We start from the raw sequence: 26,715 nt of genomic DNA on the forward strand, positions 1-26,715 counted from the left end.
TTTCAGTCAATGTACTTCAAGTAAAGGTTAGCGTTCTGTTAATATTTTGATCGAAAGATCAAAAGGATCAGCAATAAACAACACTTTTTTTACAGCCTATTTTGTTCATGTTTACCAGGGGTGCCAATATTTGTGGAGGACACTGTATGTTCCGTCATATGCAAAAGTTTTGGTGCACATACCCTGTGCACCTTCTGACCAGAAATTAAGGAGTTGTCACAATTCGTAATCTCAAAGTGGTCATTTTCACTGGCAAAAAGAGTGTACTCTGTGTACAGCTCCCAACATTTTTAACAATATACGCATTTCATCCCCCAAGCAGCCTGCATGATTACATGACCACAGCATAATGCCCATTCAGCATAACTCACTGGTTTGAACAATAGATGTCACAATTATTTAAAACATTGACAGAGCCAAGGTTATAAGTGCAAAATGTGATTACAATATGATTGCACAACAACACCTATCATGATAAACAAACTATTTCTCTTTCTAAACTATTTATATTGAAGTGAACTTCAAAACATTAGGAAAGCAGCATGATTTCCTGTGCAGTTTTAAGTACAGCGCCAGTTCTGCCACTCTAAAATCCTGCTTGAGCAAGTCTTCTTCCTCCTCCAGAAGTTACAAGGTGTACCAGTAAATTACCGCCAGAGTGGTTCAGGCCTTATTTTCTGTGAGATTGTGTCATTTTATGAATCGCTTCCGTCACGTTTAAATGAGATGATAGTGCGGCCGCGACTCATATTGCCCAAGTGGTAAAACACACTGGGAATCCTTGTTTATGGATCAGCAGTTGTGTTACCGCCAGGCTATTTGGCAGTGCATTTTATGAATCTGGCTCTGTATGTCAGAATAACTAGTTGAAATGCTGAAAGTGTTAAGTTACAGTAAAAAGCAGTATTTCTAAGAAATTAAATGACTGAAATTTTATGGAATTTTACCGTCATTGAGAAAACATACTTTTACTGTTAAATAACGTTTTTTTTCTGCCACCCCTGCTGCCGGACTTTTTGCCTTTTTTTTTTTACCGATTTTGTTTGTTTGTTTTAATATTTTGCTAATTAGTAAGATACTGCTCGAAATATTTTGGTTCCATGGCAAGTTAGCTACGAATCTTGCTAATATTATGTTAGTTGGCTAGTTTTAGCTAGTCTTGAACTAACTTTCTTTAGAACTTTCTAACTTTCTTTCTGAAAAGAAAAACTTATTTCAAATGTGGTAAGTGTGTAGTGTTGTTACTACTACATGTCCTTTAGATTTAGGTTTTAGATTTAGTTTTAAAACAAAAGGTTTTTCAGAATAAGATAAGATAAGATGAGATAATCGTTTATTAGTCCCACAACAGGGAAATTCTTAGTTAAGAGAATTAACAAGCAAGTAATTAACTTTGCTACACTCATGAGTGCAGTGCGCCCCTGTGGCAGCCACCCCATATTTTCTCCCTTAAAGGTCAGCCATCCCAGTGACCCACAATGTCACAATGAAACCGGCCTCAGTGGTGGGAAAGGGGACCAGGATGCCCACTGCTACTCTCCTTCAGGGCACTGGAGTGGAGGGATTGCAACAGAGCATGCAACAGCCCTTTCTTGGCTATACACAGGTTACAACAGTCCACATAGAGCTCCACATCCAAGTGGCAGCCTTGTCCATAGGATTTTTACTGCAGCTGCTTCAGGGTCTTGCCCACCCCGATGCACTGCCAGATGCTCTTACCAGGCATTAGTTTCTCCCAAATGTGGTACAACAGCTCTTTGCAAAAACGAGGCTGTCCCTTCCTGTGCGGACACCTTGGCGGTGGGCCCCTACGGGGTTATATCTGTCCCCTCCAGTGTTTTCCCTGCCTGGAGCCAACCTTGCACCTAGTAGAGTTCCACATCTTCCTCCTGGGCACAAAAGACCTCCTCAGGGCTTATGGCATCCAGTCCTGTTCAGCTAGGAGTGACGGCTGCGGTCAGAGCACTCCTTACTTCTGTTGCTGCTTTCTCCTTAAGTGGCACACAGTACTGCCATTCCTCAAAAGCACATGCATGCCCGGCATTGTGCTGAATGGAGAAATTGTGCCATGATCCACCTCGCCACCTGGCCCTTTGGGTTTTTCGAACTGCGTGAGTCAGGTCAATGAGGCATGTTCAATGTGCAGCACAAAGGGAACACCGTAGAGGTAGGGCTAGAACTGGTGCAGCCTTACTACAACAGCTAGCAGTTCCTTTTGCATTATGCAGTAATTATGCTCTTGCTTGCTCAACCACTGGTCAAGCGCTGGCCTCACAGCCATCCAGCATCCCTCTTGTGGTGAAGAGAAGCACGACCTGACTGCGCTGAGCCAACATCAGCAGGCACAGTGAGCCATTTGCTGTTGATGCTGTGAGCCCACAGCAGTGATTGCTGCCACTGGCGGTAAGAGCAACGCTGAGGGTTACTCTCTTGTGGGGCTGCCCACGAGCTGGCTCTCGCAGCACTGGCAAGCACAATGCCCCCTTTTTCCGCACAGCCAACACACTATCCATGCTGCGGTTGCTCGCCGGGGGGCCATTTCGCTTACCGCCGCCCATTCCAGACTCTTCTGCTGTGTAACACTGTGTTACTCACTTCGAAACCCAGTCAGTAAGGATGAGCTCTGCTGTTTCAGATTCCACAATGGCAGCATGTAGACTAGCCAGTTTGACAAGTCCACCGTCAGCATGCACACCTGCTCCCCCTTCTGCCTTTGCTTATCCGAGAGTTTCCAGACGGACAGCACTGCTTGAACTTCTTGTACTAATAAAGGTTTAAACTGTTTAAAAAATGAGACTAACTGATTAAACAAGTAAAATCAGTTGCTTGTTTTAATTGGAATGAAAAGCTGCAGCCACAGTGACCCTTTACAGACAAAACCGGCCAGAGCCCTGAAATAAGCAACTGTAAAATCATGCCAATTAGTTAATACCAAGCTACTTACATGTGTTTTTTAATTCTTTGTCTGTTTGTTTCATGTATTGAGTAAAAGGTCCAGTAATTCAGGTGGTGAATATCTGATGCCTAGTAGCCAAAACTTGCAAGTACAACAAACCATCACCATGGATACATGGGAGTGGCCTCATGATGTCACTCAGGTGACATGAAAGTAAAGCAGAGCTGTTTCATGAACAGAATTCAGTTCTTACAGCAGGACACAGTTTCCAGTTTGAAGGTTCTCCAGTCAGAAAACTCAGTTAAACTCTACAGATCAACTCTGAAGAAGCAGAAAAGCAGACCAAAGGAGAGAAAGTGAAAGTGGTAATGAGTCTAAGTTTCTTACTGTCTGTTACTGAAAATACCTTCAGCTGTTCATTTTTACCGGTCACTGTTGTTCATGTATTGTCAGTTACTTTTCTTAACTTTTTAAATTCTCTGTATCTTACTTGTATTTTATGTTTGAACCTGTGATCATTTGTTTAGCTACAGAGTTCATGATTGATAGGTAGAAGGAATCTGATCAGTTAGACTAATGTGACTGATTTAAGTTGAGTACATACTTCAAGAGAACATCTCTTTTATTCTTCCCGTCATTTTTGTTTTGACTTAAAATTGTCACGAAAAATGTAAGAGGTTTTCTGAGATCCGAAAGCTCCCTCATACTGTCTCTGTGTCTCCTCTGTCAGTCATGTCTTCCTCCAGCAGTCTCCTGTCTGAAGATCAGCTCCGGTGCTCTATCTGTCTGGATGTGTTCACTGATCCAGTCACCACTTCATGTGGACACAACTTCTGCATGGTCTGTCTCAAAGAGTGCTGGAACAGCAGTTCACGCTGCCAGTGTCCAGTTTGTAACATCGAATTCCCTACAAGACCTGAACTATCTGTGAACACGTTCATCTCTGGACTGGCTGCTCAAATTAAGAAGTCAGTTCAGGTCAAATCCAGCAGAGCTCCAGATAAACGTCCCTCCAAACGTAAAAGGGTGATGTGTGACTCCTGCAGTGAGGAAAAGCTGGAGGCTCTGAAATCCTGTCTGGACTGTGGAGTATCTTACTGTGAGACTCATCTAGCGCTTCATAAAACCACACCTAAACTCAAGAAGCACAAATTGATGGACGCTGTGGAGAACCTGGAGGACTACATCTGCCAGAAACATGAGAGACCCCTGGAGCTGTTCTGTAGAGACGACCAGACAAGTGTGTGTCAGTTCTGCACTGAAACAGACCACAAGACTCACAGCACTGTTCCTGTAGAGGAGGAGAGTGGAGAGAGGAAGGTGAGAGACATTTAGTCCTGTTCTTGCTTAATATAATTCCTCATATGTGAGTAATGTGGGTGTAATGTGTGTCTTTATAATAGACTCGGCTGGTGAAGATACAGAGAGAAGTTCAGCAGAAGATCCAGAACCGACTGAAGAAGGTTGAGGAAATCACACACTCTGTAGAGCTCAGTAGAGTGAGTCTTAACTTAATCTCAATAAAGATTTGAAGAACATTCTGTTATATTGTTATGTTTCATAACAATATAAGGGTTCTTTCTAGAACCTTTACGTTATGTTGAGATTCTTTAACTCTGTTTCTGTACAGAACCATTCACTAAAAGTTTTTTATTAGCCCAAAACTGGCCCTTTTTAACATCCGTAATTTTACGAGTGTACTATTATTATTTTATATTCATACATGAAGAACATTAAGTCACTCTTCAAAATAAAGGTTCCATGTGGAACCAAAAGTGTCCTTTCAGAAATTACACAGAAGGATCTGTTTTGGTTCCCCAAAGAACCTTTAAATAGATGTTTCTTTAAAAACCCATTCTTCTTCGGTTCTCCAAACAAAAATCCAAAACTAAAAGGTTCTTAAGGTTCTGGTGATTCTTTAGTAGCTTTGTGTTAAAACTCGACATGAATTTTAATGTAATGGACATTGAGGAGTGAGATGATTAGACAGTGACCAAATTCTGAATAAGTTTTTGTTTTTATAAACTGAACAACATAAAAAATGCAGGGTATCAATATTAGCTAGCATAACATTAATTAGCTCAGTAATTTTCCTGCCAGCTAATGGTAATATTTCTATCAGTAGCTCACTAACAGCTTGTGAGCTCTTTATGAACTTAACTGTTGCTTTTCTGAGACAAACATCTGCTCAGTGCAGTGTGAGCAACTTAAATCAAGATATTTGACAATGTCAACAATACTTTGTTTATTATATACAAAAGACATGGAAACGAATTAAAACTTATTTCCTAGAACAATATGTCTAAACCAAGAACCATTTAGAAAAATTAATTGTAATTAAAAAAAAAATGTTTCCTGATTTATTCCCTGTTAGAAGAGCACAGAGAAGGAGAAAGCAGACAGTGTGGAGGTCTTCAGAGCTCTGGTGCACTGCATTATGAGAAGCCAGGCAGAGCTGCTTGAGGTGATGGAGGAGAAGCAGAAAGCAGCAGAGAGGCAGGCTGAAGAGTTCATTAAAGAACTGGAGCAGGAAATCACTGAGCTAAAGAGGAGAGACACTGAGCTGGAGCAGCTCTCCCACACTGAGGACCACCTCCACCTCCTACAGGTCAGAGTCCCTCTGTTTCTCAATAGTAATGCAGTCCATCACAGGACAGCACTCCCCATGCTGAGGGGTTTCTCCTCTCTCCTGCTGGACTGTAGGTTTACCCGTCCCTCTGCAGCCCTCCACACACCAAGAACTGGACTGACGTCAGGATTAACACTCATCTGAGGGTGGAGACTCTGAGGAGAGCTCTGTCTCAGCTTCAGGAAGAGCTCAGTAAGGAGATGGAGAAGATGAGTAAGTAAGATCAGTAAGTCTTCATTGATGAGTAATAACTTGTGAGATTATACAAAAATGTTTTTGTAGGAAGAAAATGTAGTTTGAGTTTTGCTGATTTATTAAAGTAGATTATAACAGCAAATGATACTGTCTATTATTCTTTCCCAACAGAACTGAGTAGAATTCAGCACTTTGCAGGTTTGTGAGTTCTTAATGGTCACATGACTGAATGTATGGACCTTTTCCATCACATGTTGCTTTTTGTTAAAATATGTTTCAATTGTGTGTTTCTCTCTCAGTGGATGTGACTCTGAATCCTGATTCAGCTCATTGCCTCCTCATTCTGTCTGATGATGGAAAACAAGTTACACTTGGAGACAAACGACAGAATCTCCCTGAAAACCCAGAGAGGTTTGATTGTTGTCCCTGTGTTCTGGGAAAGGAGGGGTTCTCCTCAGGGAGATTTTACTATGAGGTTCAGGTCAGAGGGAAGACTGACTGGGATTTAGGAGTGACCACAGAGTCCAGTAACAGGAAGGGAAAGATTACAGCCAGTCCTGAGAATGGATACTGGATTGTGGTTCTGAGAAATGAGACTAAATATAGAGCTGCAGAAAATCCTTGTGTCGCTCTGTCCTTGAAACAGGCTCCCCAGAAGGTGGGGGTGTTTGTGGATTATGAGGAGGGTCTGGTCTCCTTCTATGATGTTGAGGCCAGTTCTCATATCTACTCCTTCACTGGTCAGTCTTTCACTGAGAAACTCTATCCGTTATTCAGCCCTCACCTTAATAATGGAGGTAAAAACTTAGCACCACTGATCATCACACCTGTTAAACATTAGAAATAAAGACCATAAACCCATTTTATTATGTCAGAAAAACTTACTGTAGTGTTCTGGCATTGCCGAGCAATGAAACAATCCCACAATGCACTACTGCTTAATTAATGAATGGATAAATGAAAAAGTGCCTAATTAATTGATAAATAAGCAGATCAGTAGACTTGGACGTGTCCACTGTAAGTCAGTTGTACAGTGTTCTAATACTGTTGATCACAGGTCTCCTTTTAATGACCTGAAACAATAATGAATTTGTCAGTATCAGTTTGATTGGTGAATCATAGGAACCACAGCCTTTTTTATATACCGGTAAAACTCACACGACACTTTGGCCGCTGTTTCATGAAGCTCTTTTTTGCCTGCATTGGATGTTTATATTTATGAGGTTATCAGTTTGTTTTTGGGACACTTATGAAAAATACTGCAAATGTGAATAATATTCAAATTATTTAAATGTTATTATTTTGTAAAACTGATCAAATTAATTTCATCTAAGTAAAATTAAACTGATTTTCATCCTTAATGAAAGACAATAAACAAAACAGCAACATTGTTCCTGTACATGTATTGATCATTGTTCATTGTTAAGTACTTTCACATTGTCTAAGTATATATCTAATTAAAAGACATTTATTAATAATAGGTATGTATGTATTAGAATAGTACTATATATATATATATATATATATATATATATATATATATATATATATAAAAGAAAGGTACAAATGATCCACTAGAGAGAGAGAGAATGAGAAATAAGGAGAGTTTTTCACTTAATCATTTTTCACTATATATGTGTGGATAAATGACATGACATTCATTTTGTGTGCCCTTTATTTTCATTAAAAAAAATCCGAAACTATGTAGATGACATTAAGTTATGCAACAATACCTCTTTTATGTGAAACAATTTTCGATGCATCCATATAAAATTCATTTCAGTTTCTTTTTGGCAAGCGCAATGACCCCTTTTTCCGCACTGCCAACACACTATCCATGCTGCGGTTGCTCGCTAGGGGGCCATCTTGCTTACCGCCACTCCTTCCAGACTCTTCTGCTGTGTAACACTTCAAAACCCAGTCATTGAGGATGAGCTCTGCTGTTTCAGCTTCCGCAGTGGCAGCATGTAGTCTAGCCGGTTTGACAAGTCCACCCTCAGCATGCACGCCTGCTCCCCCTTCTGCCTTTGCTTATCCGAGAGTTTCCAGACGGACGGCGCTGCTGGAACTTCTCCAAACTGCCACTATTGAACTGATGAGCCATTCTTCACTCTTCAAAACTTCAAAGAGAATGTCTTCTTGTACTAATAAAGGTTTAAACTGTTTAAAAAACGAGACTAACTGATTAAACAAGTAAAATCAGGTGGTGAATGTCTGCTGCTTAGTAGCCAAAACTTGCAAGTACAACAAACCATCACCATGGATACATGGGAGTGGCCTCATGACGTCACTCAGGTGAAATCAAAGTAAAGCAGAGCTGTTTCTTGAACGGAATTCAGTTCTTACAGCAGGACACAATCTCTAACTTCAAGGTTCTCCTCTCAGGAAACTCAGTTAAACTCTACAGATCAACTCTGAAGAAGCAGAAAAGCAGACCAAAGGAGAGAAAGTGAAAGTGGTAATGTGTCTAAGTTTCTTACTGTCTGTTACTGAAAATACCTTCAGCTGTTCATTTTTACCGGTCACTGTTGTTCATGTATTGTCAGTTACTTTTCTTAACTTTTTAAATTCTCTGTATCTTACTTGTATTTTACTTTTGAACCTGTGATCATTTGTTTAGCTACAGAGTTCATGATTAATAGGTAGAAGGAATCTGATCAGTCTGAATCTGATCAATTAAGTTGAGTACATACTTCAAGAGAACATCTCTTCTATTCTTCCCATCATTTTTGTTTTGACTTAAAATCGTCATGAAAAATGTAAGAGGTTTTCTGAGATCCGAAATCTCCCTCATGGTGTCTCTGTGTCTCCTCTGTCAGTCATGTCTTCCTCCAGCAGTCTCCTGTCTGAAGATCAGCTCCGGTGCTCTATCTGTCTGGATGTGTTCACTGATCCAGTCACCACTTCATGTGGACACAACTTCTGCATGGTCTGTCTCAAAGAGTGCTGGGACAGCAGTTCACGCTGCCAGTGTCCAGTTTGTAACATCGAATTCCCTACAAGACCTGAACTGTCTGTGAACACCTTCATCTCTGGACTGGCTGCTCAAATTAAGAAGTCAGTTCAGGTCAAATCCAGCAGAGCTCCAGAGAAACAACCCCTCAAACGTAAAAGGGTGATGTGTGACTCCTGCAGTGATGAAAAGCTGGAGGCTCTGAAATCCTGTCTGGACTGTGGAGTATCTTACTGCAAGACTCATCTAGCACTTCATAAAACCACACCTAAACTCAAGAAGCACAAACTGATGGAGGCTGTGGAGAACCTGGAGGACTACATCTGCCAGAAACATGAGAGACCCCTGGAGCTGTTCTGTAGAGATGACCAGACGAGTGTGTGTCAGTTCTGCACTGAGACAGACCACAAGACTCACAGCACTGTTCCTGTAGAGGAGGAGAGTGGAGAGAGGAAGGTGAGAGACATTTAGTCCTGTTCTTGCTTAATATAATTCCTCATATGTGAGTAATGTGGGTGTAATGTGTGTCTTTATAATAGACTCGGCTGGTGAAGATACAGAGAGAAGTTCAGCAGAAGATCCAGAACCGACTGAAGAAGGTTGAGGAAATCACACACTCTGTAGAGCTCAGTAGAGTGAGTCTCAACTGAATCTCAATAAAGATTTGAAGAACATTCTGTTATATTGTTATGTTTCATAACAATATAAGGGTTCTTTCTAGAACCTTTACGTTATGTTGAGATTCTTTAACTCTGTTTCTGTACAGAACCATTCACTAAAAGTTTTTTATTAGCCCAAAACTGGCCCTTTTTAACATCTGTAATTTTACGAGTGTACTATTATTATTTTATATTCATACATGAAGAACATTAAGTCACTCTTCAAAATAAAGGTCCCATGTGGAACCAAAAGTGTCCTTTCAGAAATTACACAGAAGGATCTGTTTTGGTTCCCCAAAGAACCTTTAAATAGATGTTTCTTTAAAAACCCATTCTTCTTCGGTTCTCCAAAGAAAGATCCAAAACTAAGAGGTTCTTAAGATTCTGGTGATTCTTTAGTAGCTTTGTGTTAAAACGTGACATGAATTTTAATGTAATGGACATTGAGGAGTGAGATGATTAGACAGTGACCAAATTCTGAATAAGTTTTTGTTTTTATAAACTGAACAACATAAAAAATGCAGGGTATCAATATTAGCTAGCATAACATTAACTAGCTCAGTAATTTTCCTGCCAGCTAATGGTAATATTTCTATCAGTAGCTCACTAATAGCTTGTGAGCTCTTTATGAACTTAACTGTTGCTTTTCTGAGACAAACATCTGCTCAGTGCAGTGTGAGCAACTTAAATCAAGATATTTGACAATGTCAACAATACTTTTTTAATATATACCGAAGACATGGAAACAAATTAAAACTTTTTCCTAGAACAATATGTCTAAACCAAGAACCATTTAGAAAAATTAATTGTAATAAAAAAAAAATGTTTCCTGGTTTATTCTCTGTTAGAAAAGCACAGAGAAGGAGAAAGCAGACAGTGTGGAGGTCTTCAGAGCTCTGGTGCACTGCATTGAGAGAAGCCAGGCGGAGCTGCTTGAGGTGATGGAGGAGAAGCAGAAAGCAGCAGAGAGGCAGGCTGAAGAGTTCATTAAAGAGCTGGAGCAGGAAATCACTGAGCTAAAGAGGAGAGACACTGAGCTGGAGCAGCTCTCCCACACTGAGGACCACCTCCACCTCCTACAGGTCAGAGTCCCTCTGTTTCTCAATAGTAATGCAGTCCATCACAGGACAGCACTCCCCATGCTGAGGGGTTTCTCCTCTCTCCTGCTGGACTGCAGGTTTACCCGTCCCTCTGCAGCCCTCCACACACCAAGAACTGGACTGACGTCAGGATTAACACTCATCTGAGGGTGGAGACTCTGAGGAGAGCTCTGTTTCAGCTTCAGGAAGAGCTCAGTAAGGAGATGGAGAAGATGAGTAAGTAAGATCAGTAAGTCTTCATTGATGAGTAATAACTTGTGAGAGTGAACAAAAATGTTTTTGTAGGAAGAAAATGTAGTTTGAGTTTTGCTGATTTATTAAAGTAGATTATAACAGCAAATGATATTGTCTATTATTCTTTCCCAACAGAACTGAGTAGAATTCAGCACTATGCAGGTTTGTGAGTTCTTAATGGTCACATGACTGAATGTATGGACCTTTTCCATCACATGTTGCTTTTTGTTAAAATATGTTTCAATTGTGTGTTTCTCTCTCAGTGGATGTGACTCTGAATCCTGATTCAGCTCATTGCCTCCTCATTCTGTCTGATGATGGAAAACAAGTTACATTTGGAGACAAACGACAGAATCTCCCTGAAAACCCAGAGAGGTTTGATTATTGTCCCTGTGTTCTGGGAAAGGAGGGGTTCTCCTCAGGGAGAATTTACTATGAGGTTCAGGTCAGAGGGAAGACTGACTGGGATTTAGGAGTGACCACAGAGTCCAGTAACAGGAAGGGAAAGATTACAGCCAGTCCTGAGAATGGATACTGGATTGTGGTTCTGAGAAATGAGACTAAATATAGAGCTGCAGAAAATCCTCGTGTTCCCCTCTCCCTGAAACAGGCTCCCCAGAAGGTGGGGGTGTTTGTGGATTATGAGGAGGGTCTGGTCTCCTTCTATGATGTTGAGGCCAGTTCTCATATCTACTCCTTCACTGGTCAGTCTTTCACTGAGAAACTCTATCCGTTATTCAGCCCTCACCTTAATAATGGAGGTAAAAACTTAGCACCACTGATCATCACACCTGTTAAACATTAGAAATAAAGACCATAAACCCATTTTATTATGTCAGAAAAACTTACTGTAGTGTTCTGGCATTGCCGAGCAATGAAACAATCCCACAATGCACTACTGCTTAATTAATGAATGGATAAATGAAAAAGTGCCTAATTAATTGATAAATAAGCAGATCAGTAGACTTGGACGTGTCCACTGTAAGTCATTTGTACAGTGTTCTAATACTGTTGATCACAGGTCTCCTTTTAATGACCTGAAACAATAATGAATTTGTCAGTATCAGTTTGATTGGTGAATCATAGGAACCACAGCCTTTTTTATATACCAGTAAAACTCACACGACACTTTGGCCGCTGTTTCATGAAGCTCTTTTTTGCCTGCATTGGATGTTTATATTTATGAGGTTATCAGTTTGTTTTTGGGACACTTATGAAAAATACTGCAAATGTGAATAATATTCAAATTATTTAAATGTTATTATTTTGTAAAACTGATCAAATTAATTTCATCTAAGTAAAATTACACTGATTTTCATCCTTAATGAAAGACAATAAACAAAACAGCAACATTGTTCCTGTACATGTATTGATCATTGTTCATTGTTAAGTACTTTCACATTGTCTAAGTATATATCTAATTAAAAGACATTTATTAATAATAGGTATGTATGTATTAGAATAGTACTATATATATATATATATATATATATATAAAAGAAAGGTACAAATGATCCACTAGAGAGAGAGAGAATGAGAAATAAGGAGAGTTTTTCACTTAATCATTTTTCACTATATATGTGTGGATAAATGACATGACATTCATTTTGTGTGCCCTTTATTTTCATTAAAAAAAATCCGAAACTATGTAGATGACATTAAATTATGCAACAATACCTCTTTTATGTGAAACAATTTTCGATGCATCCATATAAAATTCATTTCAGTTTCTTTTTGGCAAGCGCAATGACCCCTTTTTCCGCACTGCCAACACACTATCCATGCTGCGGTTGCTCGCTAGGGGGCCATCTTGCTTACCGCCACTCCTTCCAGACTCTTCTGCTGTGTAACACTTCAAAACCCAGTCATTGAGGATGAGCTCTGCTGTTTCAGCTTCCGCAGTGGCAGCATGTAGTCTAGCCGGTTTGACAAGTCCACCCTCAGCATGCACGCCTGCTCCCCCTTCTGCCTTTGCTTATCCGAGAGTTTCCAGACGGACGGCGCTGCTGGAACTTCTCCAAACTGCCACTATTGAACTGATGAGCCATTCTTCACTCTTCAAAACTTCAAAGAGAATGTCTTCTTGTACTAATAAAGGTTTAAACTGTTTAAAAAACGAGACTAACTGATTAAACAAGTAAAATCAGGTGGTGAATATCTGCTGCTTAGTAGCCAAAACTTGCAAGTACAACAAACCATCACCATGGATACATGGGAGTGGCCTCATGACGTCACTCAGGTGAAATGAAAGTAAAGCAGAGCTGTTTCATGAACAGAATTCAGTTCTTACAGCAGGACACACTTTCCAGTTTGAAGGTTCTCCAGTCAGGAAACTCAGTTAAACTCTACAGATCAACTCTGAAGAAGCAGAAAAGCAGACCAAAGGAGAGAAAGTGAAAGTGGTAATGTGTCTAAGTTTCTTACTGTCTGTTACTGAAAATACCTTCAGCTGTTCATTTTTACCGGTCACTGTTGTTCATGTATTGTCAGTTACTTTTCTTAACTTTTTAAATTCTCTGTATCTTACTTGTATTTTACTTTTGAACCTGTGATCATTTGTTTTGCTACAGAGTTCATGATTAATAGGTAGAAGGAATCTGATCAGTTAGACTAATGTGACTGATTTAAGTTGAGTACATACTTCAAGAGAACATCTCTTTTATTCTTCCCATCATTTTTGTTTTGACTAAAAATTGTCATGAAAAATGTAAGAGGTTTTCTGAGATCCGAAATCTCCCTCATTGTGTCTCTGTATCTCCTCTGTCAGTCATGTCTTCCTCCAGCAGTCTCCTGTCTGAAGATCAGCTCCGGTGCTCTATCTGTCTGGATGTGTTCACTGATCCAGTCACCACTTCATGTGGACACAACTTCTGCATGGTCTGTCTCAAAGAGTGCTGGGACAGCAGTTCACGCTGCCAGTGTCCAGTTTGTAACATCGAATTCCCTACAAGACCTGAACTGTCTGTGAACACCTTCATCTCTGGACTGGCTGCTCAAATTAAGAAGTCAGTTCAGGTCAAATCCAGCAGAGCTCCAGAGAAACAACCCCTCAAACGTAAAAGGGTGATGTGTGACTCCTGCAGTGATGAAAAGCTGGAGGCTCTGAAATCCTGTCTGGACTGTGGAGTATCTTACTGCAAGACTCATCTAGCACTTCATAAAACCACACCTAAACTCAAGAAGCACAAACTGATGGACGCTGTGGAGAACCTGGAGGACTACATCTGCCAGAAACATGAGAGACCCCTGGAGCTGTTCTGTAGAGATGACCAGACGAGTGTGTGTCAGTTCTGCACTGAGACAGACCACAAGACTCACAGCACTGTTCCTGTAGAGGAGGAGAGTGGAGAGAGGAAGGTGAGAGACATTTAGTCCTGTTCTTGCTTAATATAATTCCTCATATGTGAGTAATGTGGGTGTAATGTGTGTCTTTATAATAGACTCGGCTGGTGAAGATACAGAGAGAAGTTCAGCAGAAGATCCAGAACCGACTGAAGAAGGTTGAGGAAATCACACACTCTGTAGAGCTCAGTAGAGTGAGTCTCAACTGAATCTCAATAAAGATTTGAAGAACATTCTGTTATATTGTTATGTTTCATAACAATATAAGGGTTCTTTCTAGAACCTTTACGTTATGTTGAGATTCTTTAACTCTGTTTCTGTACAGAACCATTCACTAAAAGTTTTTTATTAGCCCAAAACTGGCCCTTTTTAACATCTGTAATTTTACGAGTGTACTATTATTATTTTATATTCATACATGAAGAACATTAAGTCACTCTTCAAAATAAAGGTCCCATGTGGAACCAAAAGTGTCCTTTCAGAAATTACACAGAAGGATCTGTTTTGGTTCCCCAAAGAACCTTTAAATAGATGTTTCTTTAAAAACCCATTCTTCTTCGGTTCTCCAAAGAAAGATCCAAAACTAAGAGGTTCTTAAGATTCTGGTGATTCTTTAGTAGCTTTGTGTTAAAACGTGACATGAATTTTAATGTAATGGACATTGAGGAGTGAGATGATTAGACAGTGACCAAATTCTGAATAAGTTTTTGTTTTTATAAACTGAACAACATAAAAAATGCAGGGTATCAATATTAGCTAGCATAACATTAACTAGCTCAGTAATTTTCCTGCCAGCTAATGGTAATATTTCTATCAGTAGCTCACTAATAGCTTGTGAGCTCTTTATGAACTTAACTGTTGCTTTTCTGAGACAAACATCTGCTCAGTGCAGTGTGAGCAACTTAAATCAAGATATTTGACAATGTCAACAATACTTTTTTAATATATACCGAAGACATGGAAACAAATTAAAACTTTTTTCCTAGAACAATATGTCTAAACCAAGAACCATTTAGAAAAATTAATTGTAATAAAAAAAAAATGTTTCCTGGTTTATTCTCTGTTAGAAAAGCACAGAGAAGGAGAAAGCAGACAGTGTGGAGGTCTTCAGAGCTCTGCTGCGCTGCATTGAGAGAAGCCAGGCGGAGCTGCTTGAGGTGATGGAGGAGAAGCAGAAAGCAGCAGAGAGGCAGGCTGAAGAGTTCATTAAAGAGCTGGAGCAGGAAATCACTGAGCTAAAGAGGAGAGACACTGAGCTGCAGCAGCTCTCCCACACTGAGGACCACCTCCACCTCCTACAGGTCAGAGTCCCTCTGTTTCTCAATAGTAATGCAGTCCATCACAGGACAGCACTCCCCATGCTGAGGGGTTTCTCCTCTCTCCTGCTGGACTGCAGGTTTACCCGTCCCTCTGCAGCCCTCCACACACCAAGAACTGGACTGACGTCAGGATTAACACTCATCTGAGGGTGGAGACTCTGAGGAGAGCTCTGTTTCAGCTTCAGGAAGAGCTCAGTAAGGAGATGGAGAAGATGAGTAAGTAAGATCAGTAAGTCTTCATTGATGAGTAATAACTTGTGAGAGTGAACAAAAATGTTTTTGTAGGAAGAAAATGTAGTTTGAGTTTTGCTGATTTATTAAAGTAGATTATAACAGCAAATGATATTGTCTATTATTCTTTCCCAACAGAACTGAGTAGAATTCAGCACTATGCAGGTTTGTGAGTTCTTAATGGTCACATGACTGAATGTATGGACCTTTTCCATCACATGTTGCTTTTTGTTAAAATATGTTTCAATTGTGTGTTTCTCTCTCAGTGGATGTGACTCTGAATCCTGATTCAGCTCATTGCCTCCTCATTCTGTCTGATGATGGAAAACAAGTTACATTTGGAGACAAACGACAGAATCTCCCTGAAAACCCAGAGAGGTTTGATTATTGTCCCTGTGTTCTGGGAAAGGAGGGGTTCTCCTCAGGGAGAATTTACTATGAGGTTCAGGTCAGAGGGAAGACTGACTGGGATTTAGGAGTGACCACAGAGTCCAGTAACAGGAAGGGAAAGATTACAGCCAGTCCTGAGAATGGATACTGGATTGTGGTTCTGAGAAATGAGACTAAATATAGAGCTGCAGAAAATCCTCGTGTTCCCCTCTCCCTGAAACAGGCTCCCCAGAAGGTGGGGGTGTTTGTGGATTATGAGGAGGGTCTGGTCTCCTTCTATGATGTTGAGGCCAGTTCTCATATCTACTCCTTCACTGGTCAGTCTTTCACTGAGAAACTCTATCCGTTATTCAGCCCTCACCTTAATAATGGAGGTAAAAACTTAGCACCACTGATCATCACACCTGTTAAACATTAGAAATAAAGACCATAAACCCATTTTATTATGTCAGAAAAACTTACTGTAGTGTTCTGGCATTGCCGAGCAATGAAACAATCCCACAATGCACTACTGCTTAATTAATGAATGGATAAATGAAAAAGTGCCTAATTAATTGATAAATAAGCAGATCAGTAGACTTGGACGTGTCCACTGTAAGTCATTTGTACAGTGTTCTAATACTGTTGATCACAGGTCTCCTTTTAATGACCTGAAACAATAATGAATTTGTCAGTATCAGTTTGATTGGTGAATCATAGGAACCACAGCCTTTTTTATATACCAGTAAAACTCACACGACACTTTGGCCGCTGTTTCATGAAGCTCTTTTTTGCCTGCATTGGATGTTTATATTTATGAGGTTATCAGTTTGTTTTTGGGACACTTATGAAAAATACTGCAAATGTGAATAATATTCAAATTATTTAAATGTTATTATTTTGTAAAACTGATCAAATTAATTTCATCTAAGTAAAATTACACTGATTTTCATCCTTAATGAAAGACAATAAACAAAACAGCAACATTGTTCCTGTACATGTATTGATCATTGTTCATTGTTAAGTACGTTCACATTGTCTAAGTATATATCTAATTAAAAGACATTTATTAATAATAGGTATGTATGTATTAGAATAGTACTATATATATATATATATATATATATATATATATATATATATATAAAAGAAAGGTACAAATGATCCACTAGAGAGAGAGAGAATGAGAAATGAGGAGAGTTTTTCACTTAATAATTTTTCACTATATATGTGTGGATAAATGACATGACATTCATTTTGTGTGCCCTTTATTTTCATTAAAAAAAAATCCAAAAATATGTAGATTATTGTTATGCGACAATACCTCTTTTATGTGAAACGATTTTCGATGCATCCATATAAAATTCATTTCAGTTTCTTTTTGGCAAGCGCAATGCCCCCTTTTTCCGCACTGCCAACACACTATCCATGCTGTGGTTGCTCGCTAGGGGGCCATCTTGCTTACTGCCACTCCTTCCAGACTCTTCTGCTGTGTAACACTTCAAAACCCAGTCATTGAGGATGAGCTCTGCTGTTTCAGCTTCCGCAGTGGCAGCATGTAGTCTAGCCGGTTTGACAAGTCCACCCTCAGCATGCACGCCTGCTCCCCCTTCTGCCTTTGCTTATCCGAGAGTTTCCAGACGGACGGCGCTGCTGGAACTTCTCCAAACTGCCACTATTGAACTGATGAGCCATTCTTCACTCTTCAAAACTTCAAAGAGAATGTCTTCTTGTACTAATAAAGGTTTAAACTGTTTAAAAAACGAGACTAACTGATTAAACAAGTAAAATCAGGTGGTGAATGTCTGCTGCTTAGTAGCCAAAACTTGCAAGTACAACAAACCATCACCATGGATACATGGGAGTGGCCTCATGACGTCACTCAGGTGACATGAAAGTAAAGCAGAGCTGTTTCATGAACAGAATTCAGTTCTTACAGCAGGACACAGTTTCCAGTTTGAAGGTTCTCCTCTCAGGAAACTCAGTTAAACTCTACAGATCAACTCTGAAGAAGCAGAAAAGCAGACCAAAGGAGAGAAAGTGAAAGTGGTAATGTGTCTAAGTTTCTTACTGTCTGTTACTGAAAATACCTTCAGCTGTTCATTTTTACCGGTCACTGTTGTTCATGTATTGTCAGTTACTTTTCTTAACTTTTTAAATTCTCTGTATCTTACTTGTATTTTACTTTTGAACCTGTGATCATTTGTTTTGCTACAGAGTTCATGATTAATAGGTAGAAGGAATCTGATCAGTTAGACTAATGTGACTGATTTAAGTTGAGTACATACTTCAAGAGAACATCTCTTTTATTCTTCCCATCATTTTTGTTTTGACTTAAAATTGTCATGAAAAATGTAAGAGGTTTTCTGAGATCCGAAATCTCCCTCATTGTGTCTCTGTATCTCCTCTGTCAGTCATGTCTTCCTCCAGCAGTCTCCTGTCTGAAGATCAGCTCCGGTGCTCTATCTGTCTGGATGTGTTCACTGATCCAGTCACCACTTCATGTGGACACAACTTCTGCATGGTCTGTCTCAAAGAGTGCTGGGACAGCAGTTCACGCTGCCAGTGTCCAGTTTGTAAAGAGGAATTCTCCAAAAGACCTGAGCTACGTGTGAACACGTTCATCTCCGGACTGGCTGCTCAGTTCAAGAAGTCAGTTCAGGTCAAATCCAGCAGAGCTCCAGAGAAACCTGACAAATCTCAGGTTCTCTGTGACTACTGTGAAAACAACTGTGCAGCTCTGAAGTCCTGCCTGATCTGTATGGCCTCTTACTGCAAGACTCATCTGGAACCTCATCAGAGAGTCGCTCTATTAAAGAAGCACAAACTGATGGACCCTGTGGAGAACCTGGAGGACTACATCTGCCAGAAACATGAGAGACCCCTGGAGCTGTTCTGTAGAGATGACCAGACGAGTGTGTGTCAGTTCTGCACTGAGACAGACCACAAGACTCACAGCACTGTTCCTGTAGAGGAGGAGAGTGGAGAGAGGAAGGTGAGAGACATTTAGTCCTGTTCTTGCTTAATATAATTCCTCATATGTGAGTAATGTGGGTGTAATGTGTGTCTTTATAATAGACTCGGCTGGTGAAGATACAGAGAGAAGTTCAGCAGAAGATCCAGAACCGACTGAAGAAGGTTGAGGAAATCACACACTCTGTAGAGCTCAGTAGAGTGAGTCTCAACTGAATCTCAATAAAGATTTGAAGAACATTCTGTTATATTGTTATGTTTCATAACAATATAAGGGTTCTTTCTAGAACCTTTACGTTATGTTGAGATTCTTTAACTCTGTTTCTGTACAGAACCATTCACTAAAAGTTTTTTATTAGCCCAAAACTGGCCCTTTTTAACATCTGTAATTTTACGAGTGTACTATTATTATTTTATATTCATACATGAAGAACATTAAGTCACTCTTCAAAATAAAGGTCCCATGTGGAACCAAAAGTGTCCTTTCAGAAATTACACAGAAGGATCTGTTTTGGTTCCCCAAAGAACCTTTAAATAGATGTTTCTTTAAAAACCCATTCTTCTTCGGTTCTCCAAAGAAAGATCCAAAACTAAGAGGTTCTTAAGATTCTGGTGATTCTTTAGTAGCTTTGTGTTAAAACGTGACATGAATTTTAATGTAATGGACATTGAGGAGTGAGATGATTAGACAGTGACCAAATTCTGAATAAGTTTTTGTTTTTATAAACTGAACAACATAAAAAATGCAGGGTATCAATATTAGCTAGCATAACATTAACTAGCTCAGTAATTTTCCTGCCAGCTAATGGTAATATTTCTATCAGTAGCTCACTAATAGCTTGTGAGCTCTTTATGAACTTAACTGTTGCTTTTCTGAGACAAACATCTGCTCAGTGCAGTGTGAGCAACTTAAATCAAGATATTTGACAATGTCAACAATACTTTTTTAATATATACCGAAGACATGGAAACAAATTAAAACTTTTTTCCTAGAACAATATGTCTAAACCAAGAACCATTTAGAAAAATTAATTGTAATAAAAAAAAAAATGTTTCCTGGTTTATTCTCTGTTAGAAAAGCACAGAGAAGGAGAAAGCAGACAGTGTGGAGGTCTTCAGAGCTCTGGTGCACTGCATTGAGAGAAGCCAGGCGGAGCTGCTTGAGGTGATGGAGGAGAAGCAGAAAGCAGCAGAGAGGCAGGCTGAAGAGTTCATTAAAGAGCTGGAGCAGGAAATCACTGAGCTGAAGAGGAGAGACACTGAGCTGCAGCAGCTCTCCCACACTGAGGACCACCTCCACCTCCTACAGGTCAGAGTCCCTCTGTTTCTCAATAGTAATGCAGTCCATCACAGGACAGCACTCCCCATGCTGAGGGGTTTCTCCTCTCTCCTGCTGGACTGTAGGTTTACCCGTCCCTCTGCAGCCCCCCACACACCAAGAACTGGACTGACATCAGGATTAACACTCATCTGAGGGTGGAGACTCTGAGGAGAGCTCTGTCTCAGCTTCAGGAAGAGCTCAGTAAGGAGATGGAGAAGATGAGTAAGTAAGATCAGTAAGTCTTCATTGATGAATAATAACTTGTGAGATTGAACAAAAATGTTTTTGTAGGAAGAAAATGTAGTTTGAGTTTTGCTGATTTATTAAAGTAGATTATAACAGCAAATGATATTGTCTATTATTCTTTCCCAACAGAACTGAGTAGAATTCAGCACTTTGCAGGTTTGTGAGTTCTTAATGGTCACATGACTGAATGTATGGACCTTTTCCATCACATGTTGCTTTTTGTTAAAATATGTTTCAATTGTGTGTTTCTCTCTCAGTGGATGTGACTCTGAATCCTGATTCAGCTCATTGCCTCCTCATTCTGTCTGATGATGGAAAACAAGTTACACTTGGAGACAAACGACAGAATCTCCCTGAAAACCCAAAGAGGTTTGATTGTTGTCCCTGTGTTCTGGGAAAGGAGGGGTTCTCCTCAGGGAGATTTTACTATGAGGTTCAGGTCAGCGGGAAGACTGAGTGGGATTTAGGAGTGACCACAGAGTCCAGTAACAGGAAGGGAAAGATTACAGCCAGTCCTGAGAATGGATACTGGATTGTGGTTCTGAGAAATGAGACTAAATATAGAGCTGCAGAAAATCCTCGTGTTCCCCTCTCCCTGAAACAGGCTCCCCAGAAGGTGGGGGTGTTTGTGGATTATGAGGAGGGTCTGGTCTCCTTCTATGATGTTGAGGCCAGTTCTCATATCTACTCCTTCACTGGTCAGTCTTTCACTGAGAAACTCTATCCGTTATTCAGCCCTCACCTTAATAATGGAGGTAAAAACTCAACACCACTGATCATCACACCTGTTAAACATTAGAAATAAAGACCATAAACCCATTTTATTATGTCAGAAAAACTTACTGTAGTGTTCTGGCATTGCCGAGCAATGAAACAATCCCACAATGCACTACTGCTTAATTAATGAATGGATAAATGAAAAAGTGCCTAATTAATTGATAAATAAGCAGATCAGTAGACTTGGACGTGTCCACTGTAAGTCATTTGTACAGTGTTCTAATACTGTTGATCACAGGTCTCCTTTTAATGACCTGAAACAATAATGAATTTGTCAGTATCAGTTTGATTGGTGAATCATAGGAACCACAGAAAGTGAAAGTGGTAATGAGTCTAAGTTTCTTACTGTCTGTTACTGAAAATACCTTCAGCTGTTTTTTAGCTGCATTTTTACCGGTCACTGTTGTTCATGTATTGTCAGTAACTTTTCTTAACTTTTTAAATTCTCTGTATCTTACTTGTATTTTACGTTTGAAGCTGTGATCATTTGTTTTGCTACAGAGTTCATGATTGATAGGTAGAATGTGAATCTGATCAGTCTGAATCTGATCAATTAAGTTGAGTACATACTTCAAGAGAACATCTATTCTTCACATCATTTTTATTTTGTCTAAAAATTGTCATGAAAAATGTAGGAACTTTTCTGAGATCCCAAATCTCCCTCATGGTGTCTCTGTGTCTCCTCTGTCAGTCATGTCTTCCTCCAGCAGTCTCCTGTCTGAAGATCAGCTCCGGTGCTCTATCTGTCTGGATCTGTTCACTGATCCAGTCTCTACTTCATGTGGACACAACTTCTGCCTGGTCTGTCTCAAAGAGTGCTGGGACAGCAGTTCACGCTGCCAGTGTCCAGTGTGTAACACCAAATTCCCTACAAGACCTGAACTGTCTGTGAACACCTTCATCTCTGGACTGGCTGCTCAGTTCAAGAAGTCAGTTCAGGTCAAATCCAGCAGAGCTCCAGAGAAACGACCCCTCAAACGTAAAAGGGTGATGTGTGACTCCTGCAGTGATGAAAAGCTGAAGGCTCAGAAATCCTGTCTGGACTGTGGAGTATCTTACTGTGAGACTCATCTAGCGCTTCATAAAACCACACCTAAACTCAAGAAACACAAACTGATGGAGGCTGTGGAGAACCTGGAGGACTACATCTGCCAGAAACATGAGAGACCCCTGGAGCTGTTCTGTAGAGACGACCAGACGAGTGTGTGTCAGTTCTGCACTGAGACAGACCACAAGACTCACAGCACTGTTCCTATAGAGGAGGAGAGTGGAGAGAGGAAGGTGAGAGACATTTAGTCCTGTTCTTGCTTAATATAATTCCTCATATGTGAGTAATGTGGGTGTAATGTGTGTCTTTATAATAGACTCGGCTGGTGAAGATACAGAGAGAAGTTCAGCAGAAGATCCAGGACCGACTGAAGAAGGTTGAGGAAATCACACACTCTGTAGAGCTCAGTAGAGTGAGTCTCAACTGAATCTCAATAAAGATTTGAAGAACATTCTGTTATATTGTTATGTTTCATAACAATATAAGGGTTCTTTCTAGAACCTTTACGTTATGTTGAGATTCTTTAACTCTGTTTCTGTACAGAACCATTCACTAAAGTTTTTTACTAGCCCAAAACTGGCTCTTCTATGGGAGTGTGCAAAAATTCTTTTTAGCATCTGTAGTTTTACAATTGCACTACTGCTATTTTATATTTATACATGAGGAACATTAATGCACTCTTCAAAATAAAGGTCCCATGTGGAACCAGAAGTGTCCTTTCAGAAATTACACAGAAGGATCTGTTTTGGTTCCCCAAAGAACCTTTAAATAGGTGTTTCTTTTAAAAACCCATTCTTCCTCGTTGCCCCAAAGAAAGATCCAAAACTAAGAGGTTCTTAAGATTCTGGTGATTCTTTAATAGCTTTGTGTTGAGACTAGACATACACTATGCTTCCAAAAGTATTCGGTCTCCCATCCAAATCATTGAATTCAGGTGTTCCAATCACTTCCATGGCCACAGGTGTATAAGGCCAAGCACCCAGGCCTGCAGACTGCTTCTACAAACCTTTGTGAAAGAATGTGTCGCTCTCAGGAGCTCAGTGAATTCCAGCGTGGTACCATGATAGGATGCGACCTGTGCAAGAAGTCCAGTCATGAAATTTCCTCACTACTAAATATTCCACAGTCAACTGTCAGTGGTATTATAACAAAGTGGAAGCGATTGGGAACGACAGCAACTCATCATCCACCACATAAAATGACAGAGCGGGGTCAGCGGATGCTGAGGCACATAGTGTGCAGAGGTGCTACAGACCTCCAAACTTCATGTGGCCTTCAGATTAGCTCAAGAACAGTGTAGAGAGCTTCATGGAATGGGTTTCCATGGACGAGCAGCTGCATCCAAGCCTTACATCACCAAGCGCAATGCAAAGCGTTGAATGCAGTGGTGTAAAGCGCCGCCACTGGACTGAACTGGATGCTAGGACGCTTGGCATTGTGCCAAGTGTAAAGTTTGGTGGAGGGGGATTATGGTGTGGGGTTGTTTTTCAAGAGGTGGGCTCGGCCCCTTAGCTCCAGTGAAAGGAACTCTTAATGCTTCAGCAGACCAAGAGATTTTGGACAATTTCATGCTCTCAACTTTGTGGGAACAGTTTGGGGAGTTTGGCCCCTTCCTGTTCCAACATGACTGCGCACCAGTTCACAAAGCAAGGTCCATAAAGACATGGATGAGCGAGTTTGGTGTGGAGGACCTTGACTGGCCTGCACAGAGTCCTGACCTCAACCCGACAGAACACCTTTGGGATGATTTAGAGCGGAGACTGTGAGCCAGGCCTTCTCGCCCAACATCAGTGTCTGACCTCACAAATGCGCTTCTGGAAGAACGGTCAACAATTCCCATAAACACTCCTAAACCTTGTGGAAAGCCTTCCCAGAAGAGCTGAAGCTAGTATAGCTGCAAAGGGTGGGCCGACATCATATTAAACCCTATGGATTAAGAATGGGATGTCACTCAAGTTCATGTGCGTGTGAAGGCAGACGAGCGAATACTTTTGGCAATATAGTGTAAATTTAATGTAATGGATGTGGAGGAATAACAAGATTAAACAGTGACCAAATTTGGAAGTTTTTTATAAACTGAGCAACATAAAAAATGCAGGGTATCAATATTAGCTAGCATAACATTAATTAGCTCAGTAATTTTCCTGCCAGCTAATGGTAATATTTCTATCAGTAGCTCACTAATAGCTTGTGAGCTCTTTATGAACTTAAATGATACTTTTCTCAGACAAACATCTGCTCAGTGCAGTGTGAGCAACTTAAATCAAGATATTTGACAATGTCAACAATACTTTTTTAATATATACGTAAGACATGGAAACAAATTAAAACTTTTTTCCTTGAACAATGTGTCTAAACCAAGAAGCATTTACAACAATTAATTGTAATTGAAAATAAATAATTGTCTCCTGATTTATTCCCTGTTAGAAAAGCACAGAGAAGGAGAAAGCAGACAGTGTGGAGGTCTTCAGAGCTCTGGTGCACTGCATTATGAGAAGCCAGGCGGAGCTGCTTGAGGTGATGGAGGAGAAGCAGAAAGCAGCAGAGAGGCAGGCTGAAGAGTTCATTAAAGAGCTGGAGCAGGAAATCACTGAGCTAAAGAGGAGAGACACTGAGCTGGAGCAGCTCTCCCACACTGAGGACCACCTCCTCCTCCTACAGGTCAGAGTTTTCTCAAGAGTTTTTCTGTTTCTCAATAGTAATGCAGTCCATCACAGGACAGCACTCCCCATGCTGAGGGGTTTCTCCTCTCTCCTGCTGGACTGTAGGTTTACCCGTCCCTCTGCAGCCCCCCACACACCAAGAACTGGACTGACGTCAGGATTAACACTCATCTGAGGGTGGAGACTCTGAGGAGAGCTCTGACTCGGCTTCAGGAAGAGCTCAGTAAGGAGATGGAGAAGATTCCTGAGATCAGTAAGTATTAAATAATCTGTAGAATTTGTATGTTGGGGGATTCGATTTCACAAAGTCATCAAGATGCTGATACCAGAAATGAATGTTTGATACATGCGACATTTAGATACTTAATTCTGGATTATTCTTTATTTAAAACTCCCATCTACCCTCATCACTACACTGTGACATTTGGAGTTATTATTAAATTGTTAGTTTGTGGTTCATAAAAACAGGCATTTAATTCTGCAAAGTTTATCATTTAAGACAAATGATATTATGCATCACTCTTTTCCAAACAGATATGAAGAGAATTCAGCAACATGCAGGTGAGTGAAGTATATGATTAAAATATACAGGTCTGCTCTATTCTATTCTGCATGTTGTTAAAATGTGTTTAAGTTGTGTGTTTTTCTCTCAGTGGATGTGACTCTGGATCCTGATTCAGCTCATCCTAACCTAATTTTGTCTGATGATGGGAAACAAGTTACATGTGGAGACACAAAACAGAATCTCCCTGAAAACCCAAAGAGATTTGATCGTTGTGCCTGTGTGCTGGGAAAGGAGGGGTTCTCCTCAGGGAGATTTTACTATGAGGTTCAGGTCAGCGGGAAGACTGACTGGGATCTAGGAGTGGTCAGAGAGTCCATTAACAAGAAGGGAGAGATTATAGCCTGTCCTGAGGATGGATACTGGACTGTGTGGCTGAGGAATGAATCTAAATATGAGGCTCTGGATTTTCCTTCTGCCCCCCTCTCCTTGAAACAAGCTCCCCAGAAGGTGGGGGTGTTTGTGGATTATGAGGAGGGTCTGGTCTCCTTCTATGATGTTGAGGCCAGCTCTCATATCTACTCTTTCACTGGTCAGTCTTTCACTGAGAAACTCTATCCTTTCTTCAGCCCTTACCTCAGTTATGGAGGTAAAAACTCAGCCCCACTGATCATCACACCTGTTAAACATCATAAATGAGGTTCTTTTTTTCTCTGTCTTTTGAAATTTTATATTTCAGAGGGCAACTAAAGGTTTTTTTAAAGAGTAAGTAAATGAAAAGTGGAACATTTCTGTTCTAGGTCAGTTATACAGTATTCTTATACTGTTTACCAACTTCTTTTAAGTAAATCAATGACCCAGAATCAAAGTCTAGAGTATCTAGGGTTAGGGTTAGCTTCAAGTTTAATTGATGAATCATGTGAAAATCACAGCACTTTTTATACACAGAAGAAACTCACACAGCACTTTGGCCTCACACCACAACTCTTCTTTTATTTGCTTTTTTCGTATGTAAATGAATGAAGGCAATGAATTAAGTTACTGTTGTTTGTGGCATTTTTCAGAAATTGCAATAAATAATACATAAACCGATTTTCAACTTCAGTTGAAAGCTATAAATAAAACAAGGAATTGTTGGTATAACCCAGAGGCTCCCTATCCTGATCCTGGAGATCTACCACACTGAAGAGCTTAGATCCAACACACATGGCTTCATATACTCAGATACCCCTGAAAACCTTCATTGCCTGCATCAGAT

At 40.2% G+C, this 26,715-nt stretch overlaps 4 protein-coding genes across 4 annotated transcripts; all 4 read left to right on the forward strand.

Moving 5' to 3' along the window:
- Window positions 1-3,128: 3,128 nt before the first annotated feature.
- Window positions 3,129-6,612, forward strand: LOC118825975 (E3 ubiquitin-protein ligase TRIM39-like). Its single transcript, XM_036596858.1, has 7 exons — window positions 3,129-3,261; window positions 3,627-4,216; window positions 4,300-4,395; window positions 5,271-5,504; window positions 5,600-5,738; window positions 5,892-5,918; window positions 6,020-6,612. The coding sequence occupies exons 2-7, from the start codon at window positions 3,629-3,631 to the stop codon at window positions 6,559-6,561; spliced, it is 1,626 nt and encodes a 541-aa protein (XP_036452751.1). The 5' UTR covers window positions 3,129-3,261; window positions 3,627-3,628; the 3' UTR covers window positions 6,562-6,612.
- LOC118826094 lies at window positions 3,149-16,916 on the forward strand. The gene is made up of 15 exons (XM_036596981.1): window positions 3,149-3,184; window positions 8,111-8,178; window positions 8,540-9,129; window positions 9,213-9,308; window positions 10,181-10,414; window positions 10,510-10,648; window positions 10,802-10,828; window positions 10,930-11,459; window positions 12,468-12,567; window positions 13,434-14,023; window positions 14,107-14,202; window positions 15,076-15,309; window positions 15,405-15,543; window positions 15,697-15,723; window positions 15,825-16,916. Exons 3-15 carry the CDS (start codon window positions 8,542-8,544, stop codon window positions 16,364-16,366), a joined length of 3,342 nt encoding a protein of 1,113 aa, XP_036452874.1. The 5' UTR covers window positions 3,149-3,184; window positions 8,111-8,178; window positions 8,540-8,541; the 3' UTR covers window positions 16,367-16,916.
- A 948-nt stretch (window positions 16,917-17,864) lies between these two features.
- On the forward strand, window positions 17,865-21,317 carry LOC118825977 (E3 ubiquitin-protein ligase TRIM39-like). Its single transcript, XM_036596859.1, has 7 exons — window positions 17,865-17,976; window positions 18,342-18,922; window positions 19,006-19,101; window positions 19,976-20,209; window positions 20,305-20,443; window positions 20,597-20,623; window positions 20,725-21,317. Exons 2-7 carry the CDS (start codon window positions 18,344-18,346, stop codon window positions 21,264-21,266), a joined length of 1,617 nt encoding a protein of 538 aa, XP_036452752.1. The 5' UTR covers window positions 17,865-17,976; window positions 18,342-18,343; the 3' UTR covers window positions 21,267-21,317.
- On the forward strand, window positions 17,917-26,334 carry LOC118825960 (E3 ubiquitin-protein ligase TRIM39-like). The gene is made up of 7 exons (XM_036596842.1): window positions 17,917-17,976; window positions 21,936-22,525; window positions 22,609-22,704; window positions 24,720-24,953; window positions 25,061-25,208; window positions 25,490-25,516; window positions 25,609-26,334. Exons 2-7 carry the CDS (start codon window positions 21,938-21,940, stop codon window positions 26,154-26,156), a joined length of 1,641 nt encoding a protein of 546 aa, XP_036452735.1. The 5' UTR covers window positions 17,917-17,976; window positions 21,936-21,937; the 3' UTR covers window positions 26,157-26,334.
- The last annotated feature ends 381 nt before the right edge of the window (window positions 26,335-26,715 follow it).

The sequence above is a fragment of the Colossoma macropomum genome, unplaced genomic scaffold (genome assembly GCF_904425465.1).
Source record: "Colossoma macropomum unplaced genomic scaffold, Colossoma_macropomum, whole genome shotgun sequence".
Taxonomy (NCBI): Eukaryota; Metazoa; Chordata; class Actinopteri; order Characiformes; family Serrasalmidae; genus Colossoma; species Colossoma macropomum.

Coding starts and splice junctions, on each gene's coding strand:
- LOC118825975 (XM_036596858.1), top strand. CDS start 3,629: ATGTCTTCCTCCAGCAGTCTCCTGTCTGAAGATCAGCTCCGGTGCTCT. Junction 4,217..4,299: donor AGGAGAGTGGAGAGAGGAAG/GTGAGAGACATT, acceptor TCTTTATAATAG/ACTCGGCTGGTGAAGATACA. Junction 5,919..6,019: donor TAGAATTCAGCACTTTGCAG/GTTTGTGAGTTC, acceptor TTTCTCTCTCAG/TGGATGTGACTCTGAATCCT.
- LOC118826094 (XM_036596981.1), top strand. CDS start 8,542: ATGTCTTCCTCCAGCAGTCTCCTGTCTGAAGATCAGCTCCGGTGCTCT. Junction 10,415..10,509: donor ACCACCTCCACCTCCTACAG/GTCAGAGTCCCT, acceptor GCTGGACTGCAG/GTTTACCCGTCCCTCTGCAG. Junction 12,568..13,433: donor CTGCTGTTTCAGCTTCCGCA/GTGGCAGCATGT, acceptor CTCCTCTGTCAG/TCATGTCTTCCTCCAGCAGT.
- LOC118825977 (XM_036596859.1), top strand. CDS start 18,344: ATGTCTTCCTCCAGCAGTCTCCTGTCTGAAGATCAGCTCCGGTGCTCT. Junction 19,102..19,975: donor ACTCTGTAGAGCTCAGTAGA/GTGAGTCTCAAC, acceptor ATTCTCTGTTAG/AAAAGCACAGAGAAGGAGAA. Junction 20,210..20,304: donor ACCACCTCCACCTCCTACAG/GTCAGAGTCCCT, acceptor GCTGGACTGTAG/GTTTACCCGTCCCTCTGCAG.
- LOC118825960 (XM_036596842.1), top strand. CDS start 21,938: ATGTCTTCCTCCAGCAGTCTCCTGTCTGAAGATCAGCTCCGGTGCTCT. Junction 24,954..25,060: donor ACCACCTCCTCCTCCTACAG/GTCAGAGTTTTC, acceptor GCTGGACTGTAG/GTTTACCCGTCCCTCTGCAG. Junction 25,517..25,608: donor GAGAATTCAGCAACATGCAG/GTGAGTGAAGTA, acceptor TTTTTCTCTCAG/TGGATGTGACTCTGGATCCT.